General features: G+C 38.7%; 1 protein-coding gene across 1 annotated transcript in view; it reads left to right on the forward strand.

Annotated features, from left to right (window-relative positions):
- The window catches only part of DST (dystonin), a 353,259-nt gene that overhangs the window by 264,939 nt on the left and 65,424 nt on the right, over positions 1-22,896 (forward strand). The window contains exons 58-66 of the mRNA XM_063313467.1: positions 6,949-7,115; positions 7,747-7,906; positions 8,208-8,534; positions 8,797-8,881; positions 12,570-12,811; positions 15,689-15,895; positions 20,115-20,234; positions 20,375-20,482; positions 22,065-22,283. Of these exons, the coding sequence (XP_063169537.1) occupies positions 6,949-7,115; positions 7,747-7,906; positions 8,208-8,534; positions 8,797-8,881; positions 12,570-12,811; positions 15,689-15,895; positions 20,115-20,234; positions 20,375-20,482; positions 22,065-22,283 (1,635 nt within the window). The remainder of the gene's footprint in view (positions 1-6,948; positions 7,116-7,746; positions 7,907-8,207; positions 8,535-8,796; positions 8,882-12,569; positions 12,812-15,688; positions 15,896-20,114; positions 20,235-20,374; positions 20,483-22,064; positions 22,284-22,896) is intronic.

Raw genomic sequence — 22,896 nt, forward strand, 5'->3', positions numbered from 1 at the left:
TTGTGAAAGAGGATTCAGCGATGGCTGAAGGGGGAGAGGATCTTACAGAGTTCGAGGAACAGGCTTAACAAGCTCCAGAGTCGACGTTCACGAGCAGGGACCCAAGCCCTGTCCCCGCCCGAGCAACCTCTCAGTCGGGGGAGTCCTATTCTACGGCAGGATCAAAGAAACCCCCGCAGGACAACGGAGCGGGACAGGAGCAATTTCTATGGGATGCGCTGGTGGACCCTCAGCCCGGGCCATCCTGCTCGACATGGAAGCTCCGCTGGGCAGACACTCCGCTGGGGGTGGGCCCTGAGGTGTCAAGGAGCCCTCCGCAGGAGGGACCAGGGCTGGAGGACTCTGCCACGCCAGACCGAATTAGGGTCCTGGAATCCAAGATCGAATCCATGGAACACGTCTTGCGCTCCATGTCGGCTGCATTTGGGGATCTTGTAAGAATCGTCAAAGGTCCCGGGGCGATGCGGCCGCCCAGCCTCCCGCCTTCCCCCTCACAGGCTCAGGGAGGGAGCACCCCACCATGGGGCTTGTCAGCGGGTCCGCGGGGATCCACTCCCATAGGGAGCCATCCAGTGGGGTTCAACAGATTGGGGGAACCCCCCGGGACTTCCCGGTGAAGTTTGATGGTGACCCCGCTAACCTGTCCTTTCTCACCAATGCTGCCAGCTTCATGAGATGGCATGGCCACCTCTTCCCTTCGGAAGAAGAGAAGATAGCGGCGGTGGCCATGAAATTGAAAGGCAGAGCTGCGGACTGGTATGTCCAGCTGTCGGAAATTGGGGCTCCAGCCCTGGCCTCTTTCAATGCCTTTTTGGCTGCCTTGAAGTGCTACTTTGAAGATCCCTTGGCTAAAGAAAGAGCTAAGGACACGCTTAAAGCACTTGTGCAGGGGCAAAAGCCTGTTGCTGACTATGCACTGGAATTCAAAGTTTTGGCAGGCAAAGTTCCTGAATGGTCCGAGGCCACCTTGATTGATCGCTTTAAGGATGGCCTCAATCGCGAAGTCTTGCGTTGGACTCTTGGGCGAGATGATCCCAACTCATTGCATGATTGGATCTGCCTCGCTGGTAAAGCAGAACATGCCCAGCGCACCTTCATGATGGCCACAAGAGAGGACAAGCCTGTCACCTCTGGCTGTGCTCCGGTTCTGCCGTCTACCTCAAGATGGGATACCGAGAAGCATTGCCGCTTTGTCCGGGGGCAATGCATCACCTGTGGGAAGCCAGGTCACCGGGCTGTTGACTGCCCCAAAGCTAAGGCGGCAGAACATCCCGCGAAAGTGCTTCAGAAGCCAACCAAGAAAGCCGTCAACCCTACTCATCGGGTGACAGGAGCGCTGGCTACTGCGGACGATGAAGACGTCTACACCCCAGGAGAAGAATTAGACGCATTGGAGCAGTTGGCGGGAAACACTTTCCACCTGTCTTAACCGGCGCCGCGGGGCAGGTGGTACAATCTGGGTGCAACTCTAACATGGTGAGTGCTGATTGCCCTATTCTTGCTGTCAAAATTGACTTGGGCTTTCAGGAGAAATCTGTTGAGGTCTGGGCTTTACTGGACTCCGGCTGTTCTAGGTGCTTGATCCATCCTGATTTAGTCAAGGCAGCAGCTTGATGGCTCTACTGCGGGGGGGCAGCGGCAACCCACTTCACGGGGGAAGTTGCATTGCGCATGGGGTCCCACTTTGAACTTATCCAGTTCATAGTGACCCCTGTGGGGAATCCTTTGGTGGTGGTAGGGATCCCATGGTTCGCTTCCCATAACCCCTACATCAATTGGCACTCCCACTCCATTACCTTTGAGGATGGCTTCTATCAAGCTCCTCTTCTGGGACGTGCCAAGCCTCCAACGGCAGGGCAAGCAGAGATTGTGGCTTCCCTCCCTTCTCTGTCCCCCTTGGAAGGTCTTCCAGCCACGTACTCGGACTTTGCTGATGTTTTTGGGGAAGAGGAGGCTGACCAGTTGCCCCCCCATCACAAAACTGACTGTTCCATTGAACTTCTTCCTGGCGTTCCCTTGCCGAACCCAAAGATTTACCCTATGACTAAAAAGGAACTCTCCGCGTTGCGGGAGTTCATTGACAAGAACCTCGCTCGAGGCTTCATTGAACCGGCGAATTCGCCGGTCGGAGCGCCTGTTTTGTTTCGAGAAAAGGATGGCAGCCTAAGACTTTGCACGGACTACCGCGGGCTAAATTCTGCCTCCCTTTCCAACAAGTACCCTCTGCCTCTCGTCAAAGACGTGCTCTCACGTCTGTCTACAGGCAGAGTTTTCTCGAAGTTGGATTTTCGCAAAGCCTACTACCGCGTTCGCATTCGGGAGGGGGATGAATGGAAAACTGCTTTTAATTGCCCATTGGGTTCTTTCAAATATAAGGTTCTCCCATTTGGTTTGGCAGGGGCTCCGGGTGTGTTTATGCAACTGATCAATGAAGTTCTACATGACCACTTGTTTAAAGGTGTGTTGGTGTATTTGGATGATATTCTCATTTACACTAAATCCTTAAGGGAGCACGAACGACTTCTGAAACAGGTTCTTACCAAGCTTAGAAATGCTAAGCTTTATGCTAAGCTGTCTAAATGTGAGTTTCACAAGTCTCGCTTGGATTACCTTGGTTACAGGATTTCAGCTAAGGGCATTGAAATGGATCCTGTCAAAATTCAAGCGGTGCTTTCTTGGGAACACCCCAGAACCCGGCATCAGCTTCAAAGTTTCCTGGGATTTGTTAAAGCCTTGAAGAAATACGTGTGATGGGATAAAGAAGAATTGAAAAAAATCAAAATCCTATGACAATATTATTATTCAAATTTTGCTATTGCCCTTCTCCCCCAAAAGAGGGACTCTGGGCGGTTTACAATAAAATTAAAACTATAATAAACGATTAAGATCCTATAAAAACAATTTACAAATATAAAATACAATATCAATAAGTATAAAATCCAAGAGGTTAAAAATTCTAATCAGGTGGGAGGGCTCTATGGGGCGAGCCAACCCCATGAATGGTTGTCCACCTTCCTGCCCCACGCGAGATGGCAGAACCAAGTTTTCAGGGCCTTCCTGAAGGAAGTGAAGGTGCCTGCCTCACCTCGGGGGGCAAGATGTTGCAAAGGGCGGGGGCAACTGCAGAGAAGGCCCACTTCCTGGACCCCGCCAGATGGAATTCTCTTACCGCCGGGGTCCGTAACATGCCCTCTCTGCCTGACTGGGTGGGGCAGGTCAATGTTGTGGGGATGAGACGGTCCCTCAGTTAGCCTGGCCCCATGCCATGTAGGGCTTTAAAGGTGATAACCAACACCTTGAATTGGACCCAGAAGCAGACTGACATCCAGTGCAGCTCACGCAGTAAAGGTGTTATATGTGCCGATCTAGGGGCACCAAAAATAACCCGCGCGGCTGCATTCTGGACCAGCTGAAGCTTCCGGATACTCTTCAAGGGTAGCCCCATGTAGAGCGCATTTCAGTAGTCGATATGGGAGATGACGAGGGCATGAGAGACTGTTCGGAGGGCCTCTTGCTCCAGGAACAGGTGTAACTGGTGCACAACCTGAAGGTGAGCAGAGGCCCTCCTGGCCATGACTGCCACCTGCTCTGCAGTCCATTTAGTTGAATTAAAGATTAATACTGTTAGAAGTAAAAGGAAGGAATGTAAAGTTGGTTTATTTGATCAAGGTTGAAATAAATCTTTCTTTTTTTGCAAAGTTCTGGCAACTTTTTATGGACTTTTTGCTGATACCAGGATTGAAAAGTTGATGTTTTATGGAATTGCTTATAGATAAGGGATGGGATATGGGATGAAGAGATATCTGTTTAACCTTATGAGGGGTGAAGAGTTACTAAATTTGTTAATACTTGTTTTCATGAAGGTTGGAAGTCACTTCTTAATACATTTTTTCTTCTTCATTCTCTTTTCTTTTTCTTCTTTTTCCTGCATTTTTAAATTCTTTTTTCCATTCCCTCTTCTTTCTCTAAGTTTAGTTGTATTATTTTTACTGTTGTAATTAAAATGCTTAATAAAATTCTTTGAAGAGAATGCTAGTGGTGTTTACAAAGATTAGATTGGATTAAATCCAGATTGAAGTCTTTGGAACATCTAGATGGTGATATTGCCTTGCAGAAAATGAAAAACTGAAGTTGCAAAGACAGAATTACAAGGGGGACTTGGAATGTAAGAAACATGAATACAGGAAAGCTCAAGATGAAGTAAATCAGCTACATTTTTGGGACATATAATCCTGGAAATGTCTATTGGTGTGGTTGCTAAGAATCAGCACCAACTTGATAGCATGTTACCAGTTAACACTTTATTTACGGTGTCAGGGCATTCATCATATAAGAGTATATACAAGCCAGAGATAACAAAAAAGCCTCAGTGTAGGCTAATACAACCTAAAAAACCCAACAAACTGAATAAATGTGTATGAAACCCTGTTGTGTTTTACTGCATTTTCACAAAATTTCTCCCTAACACTTTAATTTTAAGGACATTCCAAGAGTAAGATCTTACTTGTGATAATAGTAATTATGTAATCCTGAGGGAAAATAAATACAGTTCAAGGCTTGGCTGCACACTTAATTTTCAATTAAGTTTAGCTTACCTGGATTGTCTCCCAAACTAACTTTCAATATATACTCAGGAGAATCTCAAATATAGTTTCTTCTGCACAGCTGCATCTTGACTGCTTGCTTTCCGAGACAGCCTGGGGTGATGATTCACTAAACACCATGCAATGTCTCTTCTCAGAGGGTTGCCTTCAATTCCTTAACCAAGTACTTCCCTCTCTCCTGTTTTTTGATTAAAACAATTACAGAACATGCTTTTGTATTATGCTGTACATGGCTACAACATGCTCTTTAATTGCCCATATTTTTATCTGCGAGAACAGAGCGAGCATGGATTTAATTGGTGAATTTGTGTGTCTTATTTACTCAACTGTCGACAGATAATGATTCTTGCAGGCCAGTCTGCAGCTAGAAAAAAAATGCTTGTGACACCTGAAAGTGTTACCAGCTTGGTGTGACATAAACTTTCATGAACCACTGTCTGTTCATCAGACATGTGAAATTGTTCCACTGAATTACAAAGCCATATGATGGAAATGGTAAACAGTGCGGTCAAAGAGATAACAAAATGCAGGAAGTACAGGCAGTGACACTTAGTATTGTAAAGAAGCCTTTCTGTGTTTCCCTTAACCCCATGGTTTATAATTCAAAACCAGTCCTCTTTAATCAGTTTCTGTAAATCCCTGTAAAACAACAAAACCATGCTGCTGGCTTCATGAGTACAGTTAACAACAGATTAGTCCATAATAAATTAGTGTATCTTTAAGATACCATAAAATTATTTGTTAGATTTAATAGAGCTGTTCTGTTCTAAAAAGGATGGATGTAGGTCCTTAGCTATAATATTATAAATATTTTAAAGGCTGATGTAGGTAAGTATGTTGCTAGTAATTGATCATACAGGAGTACTGCTGTCCCGCTTGAAAAGCAACATGGAACTCTGTTCTTACACATAACAACAGCAGCAAGACTCTTATATGCTCAGAGATGGAAGGATGCACAAATTCCCTCAACGGAGGACTGGATGATTAAATTGATGGAATTGGCACAAATGGCTGACAGCATTGATATGAGAAAACACTGTAACCAGATTCGTTTTCATCTGGAAGCTGCTCTTGGACTATTCGTTTGTAACGCAAAAGAATGAAGTCTTGATTTTAGGTTTTGATGATTGAATGGTTCAATTTTAGAGATACAATGTCACTAAATGTTTAATTAATAGTAAGAGAATAACTCTTATGTACTTTTATACCTGTGCTGGAAAAGGTCAGAAGCCACTGGTCTGATACGCTTTTTTGCTTATTCCTGCACCATTCAAGCTTTTCCTGTTTCTTTCTTAGACTTACATTCTATCGGCCTTATATTCTGCATTATGTGCCTTAATTACATCTTGAACAATTAATAATAAAAAATTATTAAAAAAAAAAAAGGAATACTGCTGGCCCAAAAATCCTTCTAAATCAAAAATAAAAAGTCATTGCTACAGAATTAGCAGGAGATGAATTGATAGCAAGTGAGGGCAGATACAAAAGCCTTATCTATAGGCAGCATTCAGCATAAGGGCTAGAAACCCTCTACTAGTCCGTATATCGGGGGACAAAGACTAGTAGGCACAAATGGTGAATATTATGAAAGGCACAAATGGTGAATATTATGAAAGGCACAAATGGTGAATATTATGAAAGGAGGTCCTTTCAGAGAATAATTTCAAAGTGAGATCAAGTATTATATTCTTGTGTGCTTAGTAAGAGGGTTCATCAGCATCTTTTGAAAATATATGGACTGCTACGATATAGAGAGCCAGTGAGATGGCCTTGAAGCAAATATTTAGAAACCATTATGTAAAAGAGGACGGAAGCATTTGTTTAGTCCTGGGAAGGGAGTTAGTATTAAGAAGAGACTGAGGCTGACTCCTCCCTGACCGACTGGGGTATAAGAGGGAAGGGAGGAAAAGCACAAGCAGACTTGGAATATTTTGTTGTTATAGCCTATCTCAATAAAGCTTAGTTCTAGCCTTCCTGTGGAGTCGGTTTCCTGATCGGGTCTGTCTCGAAGAGCTGTTGCAAAAGTTCATTGAAGGTTCTACTGTGAAAGCACTCTATGTCATAAAAGCAAGGAAGGCATGAAAATAAAAATGAAAATAATACTCTACAGCTGACAAAAGGATTTATTTATTTTGTTGCTGCTAAAAAATGAGATACCTGTTACGCAATGAGAAGCATAAATGCCATCCTATCAGCTGCCTGCCTTTTCAGAAGATAGCTTGCTTAAATCTATCCAGTTTGCCAGTAAGCCAGACCTCAGATAATCTGCCTCTTCGTCCTTTTACTGCCTTGTAGCAAAGCCATAATTTCCTGGCAATTCAATTTTTGATTATTTTGTTTCCAGCTTCTTCAGAGATTGTTAGATGACCGCAAGCCTACTGTTGAATTGATCAAGCGTGAAGGGGAAAAAATTGCAGAGTCAGCAGAGCTGGCAGATAAAGAAAAGATCTTGAAACAGCTGAGCCTCCTGGGTAGCAGATGGGCTGCATTGCTTGATAAAGCAGAAATGAGGTACTTGAAACATTTTCATTCACTTACTGGTGGTAGAGCAGGGAGCTCTTCTAGCTACAGCATGGGAAACTCCATAATTTGAAGCTGCAATATAAACATTTTTGTTCTAAGATTAGCATTAACTTTTGAGGCTGAATGAGAGAATGCATTAGCACTGTCAGGACTAGAATTGCCAGTGTGAGAATTTAGTGAAATAAATACGACATAACCATTCCCTCAGTTAATAAATAGATGAATATCTAGAAGGCAGGCACTGTGGGTTATCAAATGGGCATAGAAGGAGCTGGCAAATTATGTATTATTACTATTATTATTATTATAATAAAAGTTTGGTACCTTTTGCAACTGTGAGACTTACTTTAAAATGATTCTAGCCCTTACTACAAGTGGTTCGGCGGATACAGTCCTTTCAACTAATCAGTGTGGAAGTAGTTAAACATGACTAACAAAAAGTACAAAATATTGCAAGCTTTTGTTCTGATGGTGGGTTGGTGTTTATTTAAATTACTGCTCCTTTTTGTTACAAAGTCACAAAATTTTATTTCTGAACTGTGGCTTTATTGAAGGCTGGAATCTTTCACATATATTTGATCTCCAAACGTTTGTTTTTCATTCTCTTGGCGTTTTGTAGGCATCGCCAATTGGAAGGGATTTCAACCGTAGCACAGCAGTTCCATGAAACCTTAGAGCCACTGGTTGAATGGTTAGCAACTACTGAAAAGAAGCTTTCCAATTCGGAACCCATTGGTACCCAGGCTTCCAAATTACAACAACAAATTTCTCAACATAAAGTAAGACCTTAATGGGCAACCCCTTGGAGTTATTTTTACAGCTTGCTCATTCAGAATTGAGAATTCCCTTTTCTTCTTCCCTTAGTTCGTTAATGCATTTCTTTATCACTCAAATTGTTCTATTTATTTTGCTTTTTTATTTAGTTGTGCCCATATTTGTTCATAAGATTTTATTAAACTTTCATTTTCATTTTCTTTTCCCTTTTCTTTCTTTCTTTCTTTCTTTCTTTCTTTCTTTCTTTCTTTCTTTCTTTCTTTCTTTCTTTTTTTGTGCTGCTGCTGCTTTGAAAATTCCATTTAGACCTTAGAGGAGGACATCACCACTCACAATAAAAATCTACAACAAGCAGTTAATATTGGTCAGTTTTTAAAAACGTTGAGCTCCAGGGAAGATAAAGAGATGGTCCAAGAGAAATTAGATTCTTCAGAAGCCCAATACACTGAGGTTCAAGAGAAAAGCAGAAGTAGGGCTGAGCTCCTGAACCAAGCCTATTGCAATGCTCAGATTTTTGGAGAAGATGAAGTTGAACTGATGAACTGGTTGAATGAAGTCCATGAGAAACTGAGCAAATTGGCAGTCCAAGACTGCAATACTGACATACTAGAGAAACAGCACAGTGAAATGCTGGTATTTGCCATTATTTTCTGTTAATTTTAATTTACCATCATTATTAATCATATTATCAAGGATTTCTTTTGTATTTTATTGATTTTCTTATAACTAAATCTTGTGTAATATTTATTTCTTTGGTTATTTCATTAACTCATTTTTCTTTTTATTTGTTATGAAGATAGAAACACTTTTGGTGATGGCTTCTTTGGTGTGTTTATGTACTGTTGCTTTTTCTCTCTCATTCCCCATATTCTTAAATGATCTCTAAATCTCCTAGGTTCTTCAAGAAGAGATTAAAATTAGAAAAGATAACGTTGATCAAGCTATACAAAATGGTTTATTGCTTCTTAAACAAACTACAGGTGAGAATTATTTATAACAATAATGGCAAGTTAAATAACAACTTTTTGCTTAGGTTTTTTTATTCTAAAAGTAATTTTTTTTCAAAATAAATGTTCTAATTTTCATAGTTAATGATACTGATTTTTAAAAAAATGGCTTGGGTACATATTCATTGACAGCTGGTATAACAGTATGGTTGAGAGCATAAATTATGAGTTGGAAGTCTTTTTCATTTGGAAAATTAATTTCTGTACCTAAAACAGAAAAATGTTTGAATAGTGGTATCAGAAGAATTTTAAAAGGGATGTTTGTGGAATTGAAATTGTTAGTTAAGGTAAATAAACTGTATCTACTTTCATTCTCAGTTGCATTTCTACTGTTTACAGGAACAAAAAGGCAGATAATAAGTAAATGAAATAAAATCTAGTCATCCCTCATGGTTTTCTTATGCTCCAAAGTGATAAGGCATAGCTTCAAGAAGAGGGATGATGATAATAAGTCATCTCAGTCCGTAGTGATCATCTTTTCCTTGGGCTAGGATTATAAATACCAGAATTCCTGCCAGGAAAGCAACATACCACCCTGTCCATCTATATGCTCCTAGAACTCTTGTGTCTATTCAATACTTCGTAACCTTTAACTGAGTGAAACAGTGTATCATAGGGCAACGATTTTTGAACCAGGGTACCTCAAATGGGCTAACTTAATGTGTCCAAAATCCAGGACCTATGACTCCTGTGGAATAGAAATTTGGCAAATTTTATAAAACATTTTATGACACAAAAATCATCATAAAACATTTTATGACATAATACAAAATATAATAAAACATTTCCTGTGATCAGCTCTTGATGTTTGACTGGGCTATACAGTTCAACATTGGCTATTTTTAAGGCAGATACATCTCTGAATGTCTCCCTGAATTTTTTAGAACTTTTCCAGTACATTAGAAGCTCTACCATTATTGAAGGCATTGAGGAATCTGGTAAGGAAATATCTCTGAAACAATGACCCACTGGGTCACGGGTTGTCTAGTCATATATAATACTCAGACTAGCACTTGTTGCTCTCTAGGGAGCCTTTGTTCTAGTCTTGATAGAAGAAAGTGTTCTGTCAGTGAAAATATCCACCATGGCCTTTGTCACAAATTTAAAGTTTGTCACAAAGGAGGTTTGTGTTCAGCCTCTTTCTGAGCAAACAGGAATGAGACTGCTATTGCTGCATAGTCTTTGGAAATTATTTGGAAGAAGTGTTTTGGACTCACTACATTCTTAAAGCAGCACCAGCCTTTTTTCAGTCCCATGTGGAAGCCTGGAAAAACAGCAGGCTGTTTTAATGAAGAGTAGAGAGGTGCTCTGTTTTTGTGAGGTCCAAACACTTCTTTTTATAGTATTTTGGAAACATTTTAATAGCCTGCAGCGCCTTAGTGATTATCCATTTTTAGTTTCAGCATATGTGATCCTGGAAATACTGATTATCTCTATCACGTTTTGTGTTTTTAAATTATAATTGCTGTTATCAATGGAATCATAGTTATGAATGGAATTATATATCCATTGAGATTGCAACCAATAATTTAAGCTGTAGATCATTTGCATTATTTTTATACCTTGTGTGTTTATCTCAGCAATCTTTTTCTTTTTCCCCCTTTTTCTAGAGGAAGGCTAAGTAGAAGATGGTGGTAGTGAATGTTGTCGTAAAGTTAAAATGATTATTTTTTAATTGATGAATGAGACTCTGTCCTCTGTAGTAGTGATAGTACTGTGGAAAAGTTGCATTCCAAATGCCCGTAGCATGTCTGGTTTAGAGACCAACATTTTGTAAATCTTCCAGGCTTTATTAAGTTTCCAAGACATAAACAGTTTGGGTCTGAGAAGGAGGTAGAAGAGAGAGATTTCTGACTTAATATATATAATGTTAATTAGATGATATATATAACAAATACCACTTCCATCTGTCTTATTCCACTGAATTAATTGGTTATGAAATCTCAATGCTGACATCTTTTGGAAGACTTGGATTACTAAGATAAATTGTATAGTTAGTTAAGAAAATTATCATTTGGTATTAGAAGAAAAAGAGTTCAACCTACTCTAAAATTTGGATGTCACCACTTAATTACTGTGGGCACCTTGATAGCGCCAGAATTAAGGTTGACCTGGCTAATGGGCCTGTTAACTCTTCCCCAGACTGTTTTACAATACTCCCCCATGTAGTCATCTGTTTGAAGGCCTAGATCTCTAGGTCCAGCCTTAGTGATGCTAGATAATGAGCTCTATCATCCCTGGATGTATTTTGAACAGTGAGAATTAAGCTCTCTTTACTTTTCTGTCATTATGCAAATCAGGGCTTTGAGGAGGACCAGTACATGATGAAAAATGTTCCTCCAAGTCTTAGCCAGTCATAATTGGAATTAGCCAGGCCATGGAGAATCTTGTTTGTTCCAGGATTATCAATAATGTATTTTTATTAAAGTACATTCAATACCAGCTATAGATAAAGCTTGGGAGTCTAAAGTACTCCCACATACCTATCAAGGTAATCCTGGATTTTGGTACAACCTCATTTTATAGTCATACAAAAGAAGTAATTTTAAAAAACAAATCCTAGGAATATTGTCCTGAGGATTGTATAGGGTCTGTCTATAAACTGTATTATTTGGTGATATAACAATGTACCTGTTTACCTAACAAGCAAACATGCTTGAATTTGAATATATTCTGGTACATATTCAAATTCCAGCATGTTTGTCATGTAATAGTTTGGGACACTTGATGTTCACCTGAAGAATATAATTGCCAGAATAAGAGCCCTAATATTTGGAATCAGTAGCAATAATAAGGAGAGTCTAACTTAAGGCAAAACTCTTAATGTATTTCCTTATGAAACTTCTTTTAAGCAGCCTTCTTTTCTAAATCAATAAATTCTGCATTGTACAATTCATGAGGAATTTCTCTGAATTCTGCTGTACTGAATATTTCCACATATTTAAACAGAATTTTCATAGAACTAATTTTCAGTGAACTATGTCTCTTGATATTAAAAGTTCTGAGGAAAAAAAAGAGTTTTCTAAAGAATGAGCTGTGTGTTTTGGTTATACATTTATTCTTTTAGGTCAAGAGGTTTTTAGGTCAAATAACATTTTCAAAGAAAGGATGTCAGAGCCTTGGGCAAACCATCTCTTGGTATATTGATCAGATTTCAATCTGAATAGAAATAAAAGTACCTTGATCTGTGTATTCTGTGATGTACTAAAAGAGCTATTTCATAAATGTTACATTTTCTGGTTGTAATACTTTCATTACAAGTTATTGTAATGTTACCTGGTCAGTTTTGGCAGAAAGCTAAACAACGTTGGCTCTGGTTAGTATTGGGAACCAGCCCAGAACTATCAGCTAGACTGAGAAGTCAAAAAAGCATTCTGGAAAAATGCTTCATAATATGTCCACGTAAGTCACCATAACTGAGCTCAACTTTAAGGCAACTTTATTATGTTAACATAATACATGATGGCTTTTACGTATTTTTATTTTGTTTTTCCTTTATTATTCTGAATATTATAATTTGTAAATCTATCCCAAACTACAAGCTGTTAGTCAGTAAGTAAGTAAGTAAATAAATAAATAAATAGCCTTGTTCATTTTAGCAATCAGTAACTTGATGGCTTGTTATTTATTTTTTTGCAATAATTATCTTTTCAAATTATAGGTGATGAAATTGTCATAATTCAAGATAAATTGGAAGGCATCAAAGCAAGGTATAAGGATATCATTAACTTGAGTTCTGATGTGTCCAAGACTTTAGAAGAGGCTCTTCAGCTTTCCAGGCAACTCCAGTCGGCTCACAAAGAACTCTGTTCTTGGCTTGACAAAGTTGAAGTGGAATTACTTTCATACAACTCTCAAGATCCCAAAGGCAAAGAACTAAGTGAAGCGCAAGAAAGACAAAAAGTAAGTATCAACATAGAAAATAATGATTGGCTTCACACTTTGTATTGTGTCGCTGTGTGGTTTGGTTTTGGCTTAGTTTGTTGCATGAACACAGTCATTGTGGTTTGTAAACTATAGTTGTGGCATAATGTGTTATGAAAAACCAGCCAGTTGAACTTCATTGATATGTCCATCACTATAATGTGGCTAGCAATATCCATAAGAAATAATGTTAAACTGTTTACTACTTTTTAACATACAATAGTTTACTAAATTATAATCACTCTCATAAACATTATGGTATATCAGAGATCAACCACAGTAAATTCACTTAAATGTGTCATTTTATAGAGGTAATAAAAGTGCAATAATTTAACATGTAAACTATCCAGTTGCAGACCATGCTATTCTGTAAGTACACTTACTTAAGAAATTATTCCATAATAAATGTAAACTTTTTTTTAATTACTGGACTGCTAAAAATTTGCTTGAACACGAGTCCAGTGCCTACATTCTTGAAGATATACTAGAATTTGATTTCCATGTTACATCACTGCCATTATATTTCACTGGCAAGAGAGGTAAAGGAGTTGTAAACTGTAAGCGATACGCTAGAATTCTTCATATTGCTTGATTACTGACTGTCTGTGGTAATGCAGAGAGCCAGTCTGGTGTGGTAGTTAAGGCGTCAGGGTAGAAACCGGGAGACCGTGAGTTCTAGTCTTGCCTTAGGCACAAAGCCAGCTGGATGACCTCGTGCCAGTCACTTTCTCTCAGCCCTAGGAAAGAGGCAATGGCAAACCACTTCTGAAAAACCTTGCCAAGAAAACTGCAGGGACTTGTCCAGGCGGTCTCTGAGACTCGGACACAATTGAATGGATTAAAATATAATGGTAATGTGCCCAGTGGATTGCCAGAATGTATTTAAATGATATTTTGTTCAAACTTCCCTTCAGAAATTAACAAAGGTAAAGGTAATTAAGCCCATTTACAGCTTCATATTTGAAATAAATCATTCCATAACTTTCGTTATTTCTTGATTGATTATGTGTCATCAAGTTGGTGTTAACGCTTACTGACCACATAAATTAGAGTTCTCCAGTATGGTCAGTATCTACCCCCAGGGGTTAATAGGACTATCTGTTCTTGTTGTTGTTATACACAACAACGTGAAATCACAGCTGCCAGTTCTTTAGCTGGTGTTGGCCTTCATTCACATCGAGTTTTTCCCCAAGAACCTGTCATGAGTAAGGATGGCGATCAGGGGGCTCCCATCCAGACTGTCAAGCGCATGCGTAGCACTGAGGAATTGGTCAACCATTCAAAGAGACACAGATCGGGACCGCCTTAACCTTTGGGGTTTATATGTCTGGGTTTTTCCCACGCTTCTTCAGTTTGTTAGGATTCCTGTTAAGTACTAGCAATAAATATTAGAGACCAGTTCCTTGTCTCAGTGTGTTTCCTGGCTGTTAGGACAGAACCTAGGCTGTCGTAATGTATCAGCATAGTATACGTGCGGATCCAAGCAGTGTGGCCTTTTGTAATTGACAGATGGAAATTTTGTCAACACGTAGGTTTTCTAAGTGCCATCCAAGGCTTTTTGGTATGGCACCCAGTGTGCCGATAACCACTGGGACCACCATTGCCAGTTTATGTCATAATCTTTCGACTCTGATTTTCAGATCTTGATATTTTATTATAGTAGAATTATTATCATTATTATTACTCATAGTACTACTAGTTAAATAGTATTTATTAAATTATTTTCATATAATAAATGAATGGGGTTGATGAGCAATCTGAAACTTTATGAACGGGTTGATAGCTGAAGCGCTTGGGGGCCCCTGACATAAATAGACCTTCTCCAGGATGCTTCTTCAGATCTTCCACTGGTTCACCCACCACCACTGTAACTGAGTCCATCCACCTTGCTGCTGGTCATTCTCTTCTCTTTCCTTCTACTTTTCCCAGTATTATAAACTTCTCTAGAGAGCTAGGTCTTCACATACTGTGTTCAAACTATTTGAGCCTGGTCATTTGTGCCTCAGATGAGAACTCTTGGATGATTTGTTCAATGATCCATTTGTTTTCTTGGCTATCCATAGTATTCTCAGGAGTTTTCTCTAACACCAATGTTCAAAAGTGTTAATACTCTTTCTATCCTGCTTTCAAACTCCAATCTTCAGTTCCATAGACTGTCACAGGGAAAACCATTGCCTGCACCATTCTGATCCTTTAGATATAGACGTGTCATGTCACCTGAATATATTTTCCTGGGTCTTCAGTACTATTGTTTACAGTGTATTTCTTGTCTGCTGGTTTCTTTATCAGGAATAGTCAGTCCTAAAGGGCAGAAGCTACCTTCCACCTCAGTATCTTTATTATCAGTTCCAAGGCTATTCCTGTTGTCATTATTTAGGTCTTGCTGTAGTGATTAAGGTGCTGGCCCAGAAACAGTAAGACTGTGTTCTAGGTCTCTCGTAGGCATGAAAGCTAGTTGGGTGACTTTGGGCCAGACACACACTCTCGGCCCAACCCACCTTGCAGGGTGGTTGTTATGGGGAAGAGTGGAGGCAGATATGTTCACCACCTTGACCAAATATATATATCTTTTAAAAGGTGGAATAATAATAATAATGATAATAATAATAATTGAATTTTGTTACCAGAGCTTCCAGATCATTTGCATTTTCAGTATCAGAGTAGTATAATTAGCATAGTGCTGGTTATTGTTGTTTCTTCGTCCAGTTTTTAAACCATGCTCATCTTCTTCCCATCTAGCTGCCCTCAATATATATTCGGCATATAATCTTTCTTATAGTAACTTTAACAAATAAAGGGAAGAAAATCAAGTAGAATCTTGCCTGTGTGTTTACTTCAAAGGTTTTTTTTTTTTAGGAACTGAAAAAAGAAGCAAAGGATAAGAAAAGTGTATTGGACAATCTCAATGAGGTCAGCAGTGCTTTGTTGGAACTGGTGCCATGGAGAGCAAGGGAAGGGATAGATAAAATGGTTACAGAAGACAATGAGCGATACAGATCAATGAGTGACACTTTAAATCAAAAAGTGGAAGAAATTGATGCTGCTATTTTAAGATCACAGCAGGTACAAATAATACTGATTTAACTTTGTGTAACTGGGGTAGTATGTGTTTGTATCAAGTTTGCATGTGCACGCATGCACACACGGACACACACACACACCAGTGCATTCAACTGGGAATTCATGTCAAAATAAAAATGTACTGTTCATGTTACTGCACTGTACTTGCACAGATTTGCCCCATTATTCAAGAACTGGGGCCCATCTTGGGGAGGAGGGGATCCTGGCCATAATTTTCAGACATGAATCTTGGAACAAAGCAAATCCTGTCATTCTTACAGCCATCTGTCTTCTGATTGATGCAAAAATTGCAGATGAGCCTCATACTGGGAAGCTTTATGAGAAGCATCATGCAGTGAACTAAGTAAGAATTTCACCAGAAAAAAGATTAGAAATCTAAATCCTTTAACTTCTGCAGTGTATGGTGCTATATAGGGTCAAATGTGAGTTTGTATAAGTGATGTAAAACTGGTAGATGTAGGTTCTCATGAACGACGAAGGTTATTCATATTGCCAAATAGCATTAATGTGAGCTTAATATCCACATCAGGATGTTTGTAGGATAATTTTTGGTGTGTGTGTGTTTGTGTGTTGCATTTTTTTTTAAAGATCTACTGGCCCTTTCATTTAGTATGACTCAGTTCAAATGCCTCTATTTAAAGCACAGTATTCAAGCCAAGTATATCTGTTCTGATTATAGATGTAAAATGACAGTGGATGTTTGTGGCCTGTTTCAAATAGATTAAACAGTATGATAAAGAATTACTCATGGGAGAAACTTCAGACCACATGACTTACTTTTCAGCTATGATTCATAATTAAAGAACAAGATATGATAGCTTATCCATTAATTTTGTTTAGGTCTGGCAGAGCTCTTGATCCTCAGCTGTCACTGGATTCTCAGGTGGCAGCTGTGGCAAGAAGCATCTTTGCACAATTGTGTCTAGCATGCCAGTTCCCTCCTTCCGGAGCCAGTCAGATTTAGCAGTAGCTATCCACCCTTTGGTTACATTATATCTTGACCATTGCAAGATGCTCTATGTGTACAGTGACCATATTTTCTTTCAAAAAATAAAGGGCAAACCTGAAAAAGGGGCAAATCTGAAAGAGGTTTATAAGGATAAAAAAAACTTAATTGTTTATGCTTATAACTTTGCTTTACAAAGGAAAATTCAAGAGCAAAGCTTTACAAAAACACATATTCTAATAAAAATATCTAAAATCAAACAGTATGTGTTAATTTATTTTAAAAAGACAATTCAATTTCCATATTTTTCACATGAATGTGAAAGACTGCATTAAGTGGTACAATTTATATGGTAAAAGTTAAATGACCAAAATAAAGGACAAATGTGAGTTTTTGGAAAATAAAGAAATCTAAAGGACAGCTTTCTGAAATAAAGGACATATGGTCATTGTATCTGTGTGGAGCTAGCCTTGAATCAGGTACAGAAGTTGACTTTGTGCAAAATGGGGCAGTAAGGCTATTAATCAGTCAGTGTACTGATCAATGTACTGATGCCTGTAAGATCTCCCTGCGCTGGTTGTCAGCTGCTTACTGGGCATAATTTAAAGTGTTGCCATTGACTTGTAAAGACCTAAATGGCTTTGGACCTAACTATCTAAGGGACAGCCTTTCCCAGTACAAATCTGTCTGACAGGAGAGTCTGACTTCAAGATACCCCCTGACCAGCAGCTCATCTTTCTGTCACCCTCCTTCTACATTGGTGCCAGGCTGTGCAACACATTCCCTAAGGAGTTGTGTTTGCCTTCCACAGCCTCAGTGTGTAGATAATCTGTAAAGATGGATCTCTTTTGACCTAGTTTTAATTGTTAGAGGATACCAGTAATTGTTCGGTTCTCACTTTTATCTGCATCTTTAGCGTTTTACATTCTGCATATTTTTTTTAAAAAATTCATCAGCTACTTTAAGTGTTAAATAAACAATATTCTAAGTGCTAGATTAATGATGCAAGAGTGGTTTTGGAGCGAAAACATGTATATTCTTTTGTTGGATAATTTAGGCTAATACAATAATTTTTCAGGAGTTGTGGCCAAACCTGGAAACTCTGAAGCAGGCATGGAAAGCAAGTACCTCTGACTAAAGGGCACAGAGTGACTTGTTGGCTTCTCCAGGCCAGGAATGGGAAGAGTTCTTCCCTCCTGATCAACAGTTAATCAAACATTAGAGCTTTTCCTAGCTATTCAGCTTTCAAGTACTTTCAGCTGATGTCAGCAGAAGCTGTTTTTATGTCAAATTGTCATTGTACTGCCGAGGAAAAGTTTCAGCTGGGGAGGAAGAGAGTACCTTTTCCTTCTCTGATGTTGCACCTTCCCCCGTGAAAAGTTGCATGTTAAAAACATTAACTTTGGGGGTGGGTGGGTAGGGTGGCACACCACTGGAGAAGGAAAAGATAACTTTCATCTCCCCAACACTGTGGTGTCCCCCTTTGAGAATTTGCCTGCTGACCCTGCAAATAGGCATTAAAACAGCGGCCCTCAGTATCAGAAGCAGCAGTTTTACCTTCTACTTGTGAAGAGTCTTTTCAGAAGTGTGGTCTACAAATGAAAGGTATAAGTGTGATTGGACTGTATGGGTAATCACTAAAGGTTAGGGACTATAGCCACTGCTGATATGCAGCTTTTGGCACAAGTGCCCAGAGCTACTTTGGCCCTCAGCCTGAAATCAGTTCCTTAGCCCTGCTCTGAAGGCTTTGTGTGCATCCAAAGAGTAAAATAGACAAATACCAATTTCCTTTCTTGTATTTTGGTGATATGAGTCGCTCTTTGAGTGAGATGGGCAGTGACAAAACTCAAAATATAAACAAACAGTGCTGAAGCTTGCTCCATATATTTATGGATTCAATTAACTAATCAAGGAAGTTAATTGAATTGAGTCTAAGCACTAACGTTCTCAAGAGCTTTCTCTCATTGGGAAGGCAGGGATGTGTCTGTAGAGGTGGAGGCCCAGTGGGTGTGGGGTTTTTCTCTCTTTTCATTCAACAGTGAATGCAGAGAAGAGAATGCTTGAAGGGATTATTCTGTCCAGAGAATCAGTAAAACCACCAATGTTCTTTTAAAGGTGAAGATTTTTTAGAAATGTTTTACAACCTGGCAATGGCACTTTATCCATTATCTGTTGCTATCAATGGCTTGTTGTATTTGACACAACTGGATTGTCATTTTGCTTGTGTTGGAAATGAGGAGCAATTTGCTATCTGGAGTTAAATGCTGCTGCTAAATAATAGGACCTGTATTAAGGCAGGAGATTAATCTTAAAAATGGACAACAGCAAGATGTAAGTAGAATAGTCTTGTGCTAAATGTCTTTTGTTTTAATAAAGTCAAGAGATCTCAGTACCACTAAGGAACATACTTAATATAAGCTTAATGCAAAAACGATAAAGGACATGATACAGCTACCTCGAGACCTCTCAACTTTACTAAAATAAAAGTAAACTGTCCAGAACTTACAGGAAGCTAACATATTTAAGACAAAACTATTCTATGATTAGCACTGATCCTTGGATGTTTTGTAGCTATCTGAAAAGTCTTTTATTTCCCCCACCAAAAAAAGTACAGAGACTTTAACATGGAACTGGATCCATGATTATAAGCAGATTTCTACTGACATTCAGCTGAACACAAGCAGAGACTTATTTCAGTCTTTTTCTGCCTCCTGCAAAATATATGCACAAATAAGTGGGAGGTGAGCTGGCAGGCACAATCCCAGGCCTTTCTCCTTTTGGAAAGTAAGAAGAGTTTTATTGCAAATTACTGTCTTATTCTATATTTGTGCAACTTTTCATGGAAATTCACAGTTTCTTGCATTTCATGGACTTTGGGCTTTAATGTTTTCTGATTTCCACCATTATATGCCTCTCTATGTGCATGTGTGTGATATATAGGTCAGTTGACGAGTATCCTTCAAGCCTCAGGTATTATAGGCTTATGCTGTACAAAAGCTTACACAACAGTAAACCTGTTCATCTTGAAAATGTCAAAGACGCTATTTCATATTTGCTGTAATAGACAAAAAAAAGCATACTCAAGATATTCTAGATACCCTTTTTCCATAATTCTCCATAAATATAGATTGAATTAAAAGGGTAGCAATATAAGACGGTGTAGTTTGTAAGTGAATTATGATTTTAGGTTATTTTATCCATAAGTGAAGAGTTCTATTTTTTAATAACTGCTTTAATTTGATGGCCTTTCTTTAGTTTGATCAGGCAGCTAATAATGAATTAGCCTGGGTTGACAAAACAGAAAAGAAACTGATATCTCTGGGCGACATAAGACTTGAACGGGACCAGACCTTTGCTCAACTGCAAGTTCAAAAGGTAAACAAACTCCATTTGTGATGTGTTCATCAATTCTCATTATTTATTTGCTATTATTTAATTTTATGTTCTGTATATTGCTTGTGTTATAGTCAACTTCCTATTACTCTTAATAGCATTATATTTTGTTATATGATTAGGCATTTACCATGGAGATTTTGAAACACAAGGATACAATAGAAGAACTTGTTTCATCTGGGGATCAGATCATGAAGACATGCACAGAGGAGGAGAAACGAAGTATGAAGGTAATAAGGTGTTACTTGCACTTACTTGATAATGAATCTGTATATCTAAATACAGATCTAATTTCTAAAGCTTGTAAAGTAACTATTACTCATATACAGCGGTTAGTGCCCAACTCCTATGGCTTAGTAGCACCACAAAGATAGTCAGCTTGATTGGGAGAAAAAGAGAAAATATAATTGAATAATCCTCTCATTAATTTATATACATAAATGTTTCTAACAACGGTTATGATAAATGTACTGGTTTCTTGTAGAAAACCCACTCACACTTTATTCTTTGAATGCATAATTACGGTACATTCTTCTAGCAGAATTCTTCTTGGGGTACTCCAGCTGGTGTGAAAATACAGTTGATTTTCACTGATTCCTATCTGCAGTGCCATCTCCCCCATGAGGAACCCGTGACCCTCTGGATTAGGTATTTGGGGGACATGGGAATTACAGAGGAAGAGAGGAACTGATTAAAAAATGCAGTCTTTTCTGATTTGCTTTGGAAATGCTGTGCTGAGTATCAAATCTTCTGGGCACAGAAGAAGCCCTTTGGTCCACAGAAAATATAATCTAAATTAAGGCTGATTTCAGGAAGTTTGTCTAGATCCATTTACAGAATAGCCTTTCCCACAAAGGCTGCCTGTTCATCTCCTATCCAGCATGCATCATAATCTTTCTTTAATCTTGAGGTTATTTCTGACTGAGCATACCTCCCAGTTGTGCTTTCTTCTTACCCATCCCTGAATCTCTGATTGTATCATAGTTCAGATTTTTTTGTTAAAAATGGGATCCGAAATCCTTTCAAGGGGAAGCAATTAAACCAGGGGTGAATAAATCTGTGGTTCCTTAATTCTCTTTTTTGTGGCCCTCAGAGCTCCTCTGATCATAATTCCTGAAAACTGAAAGTATTTTTTCCTAATATTTTGAGGTAGAAAATAGATTAAAACTATAATGTAAGCCCTAAAATAAGCATGTCACAATGAAAAAACCCTCCAAAGTCCCCTTCCAAACTGAGCCATCCTATATTTATGGCCCTTAGCCCTTCACATATTAAATGTAGTGCTCAGCCACTCAGAGTTTGCCTACCTCTAAATTACATTACCTTTAAAAACCATTACTCATGTTGGTGGAACATTGGTGATTATGATGATTCATAATGTGGGGACATTCCTGCTATCAATCTCCCTGTTTTACTTAGATCTGCAGGAAATGTCCTTTTGAAGATTCCACTGCTATCAAAGGCCCAACTGTTTAATATGCGGGAAAGGGCCTTCTTGGATGGCCCCCAGGCTATGGAATGTACTCCCTAAGGAAGTGCATTTAGCCCTCACTCTCCCAGTATTTAGAAAAATAGTGAAAACCCATCTCTTCAACTAAATTTTTAATTGTTGATTGGATTTTCCTGTGATTTTAATTGGTTTTGGTCTTATGTTCTATAATTGCTGCAAACTGTCTGGAGCGTTATATGGATAGAACAACAGGCTATGAACTTGATAAATCAGTAAATAATATTGTATAAATTGTTTGCCAAATTAAAACTGTGCAAAGCTGATAGATAAAGGGTATGGTTTCTTGATCATTTTATTTACAGAACAAACTAGAAAGTCTCTTACATAAATACGATATGCTCTGTCAAATGAACTCCAAGAGAAACTTACAGCTAGAACGGGCTCAATCTCTAGTTAGCCAGTTCTGGGAGACTTACGAAGAGATTTGGCCGTGGCTAACTGAAACCGAGATGATAATCTCACAGCTTCCAGCACCAGCTCTTGAATACGAAACTCTAAGGCAGCAACAAGAAGAATATCGGGTAAAGTTGCAAGCATCTTTGGAAGTGTCATTGATTCCAAAAATCAGGTGTAACGCAATGTTCTTTTCATTATAAGAAATTGCAATGATGAGGGCTGAGCTTCACATATAGCAGTCTACTGAGAAGCAAGAACTGATATACTTTAGGACATTAACATATTTATAACCAATAATTAATGACAATGTATATGTTCTATGTTTTTACCAGGAAGATGAAATCAAAGGACTTAAAAGATAAAATTCAGCCTTAGTCCTACTTACAATAAGTCTGAAACTGGTGAGATATAAGTTAGTGATTAATTTAAGTTAATTGGGACTCCCCTAAATAAGTAAGTCTGGATTTCATGGCATACTTCTTTGCAGTTAATTTTAAAAGTATACTATGAAAATCAGTACTTTGAACAACTAGCATATGTTTTAAAAAAAAACAGACTGGAAAGTGTAGGGAGAAGACAGAATAACATAAGACAACTAATAAGAAAAGCATTCAGCCAGTTACCCGGCACTGGAAATGATTTATTAAGTACCAGCATTGTAAAAGTTCCCGAATTGTTTAAATATGACTATAAATAGCTTGCCAGTGCTTGAGTGTTATAACAAGCAGACAAGTCAAA

Source organism: Candoia aspera, chromosome 1, assembly GCF_035149785.1.
Source record: "Candoia aspera isolate rCanAsp1 chromosome 1, rCanAsp1.hap2, whole genome shotgun sequence".
Lineage (NCBI taxonomy): Eukaryota > Metazoa > Chordata > Lepidosauria > Squamata > Boidae > Candoia > Candoia aspera.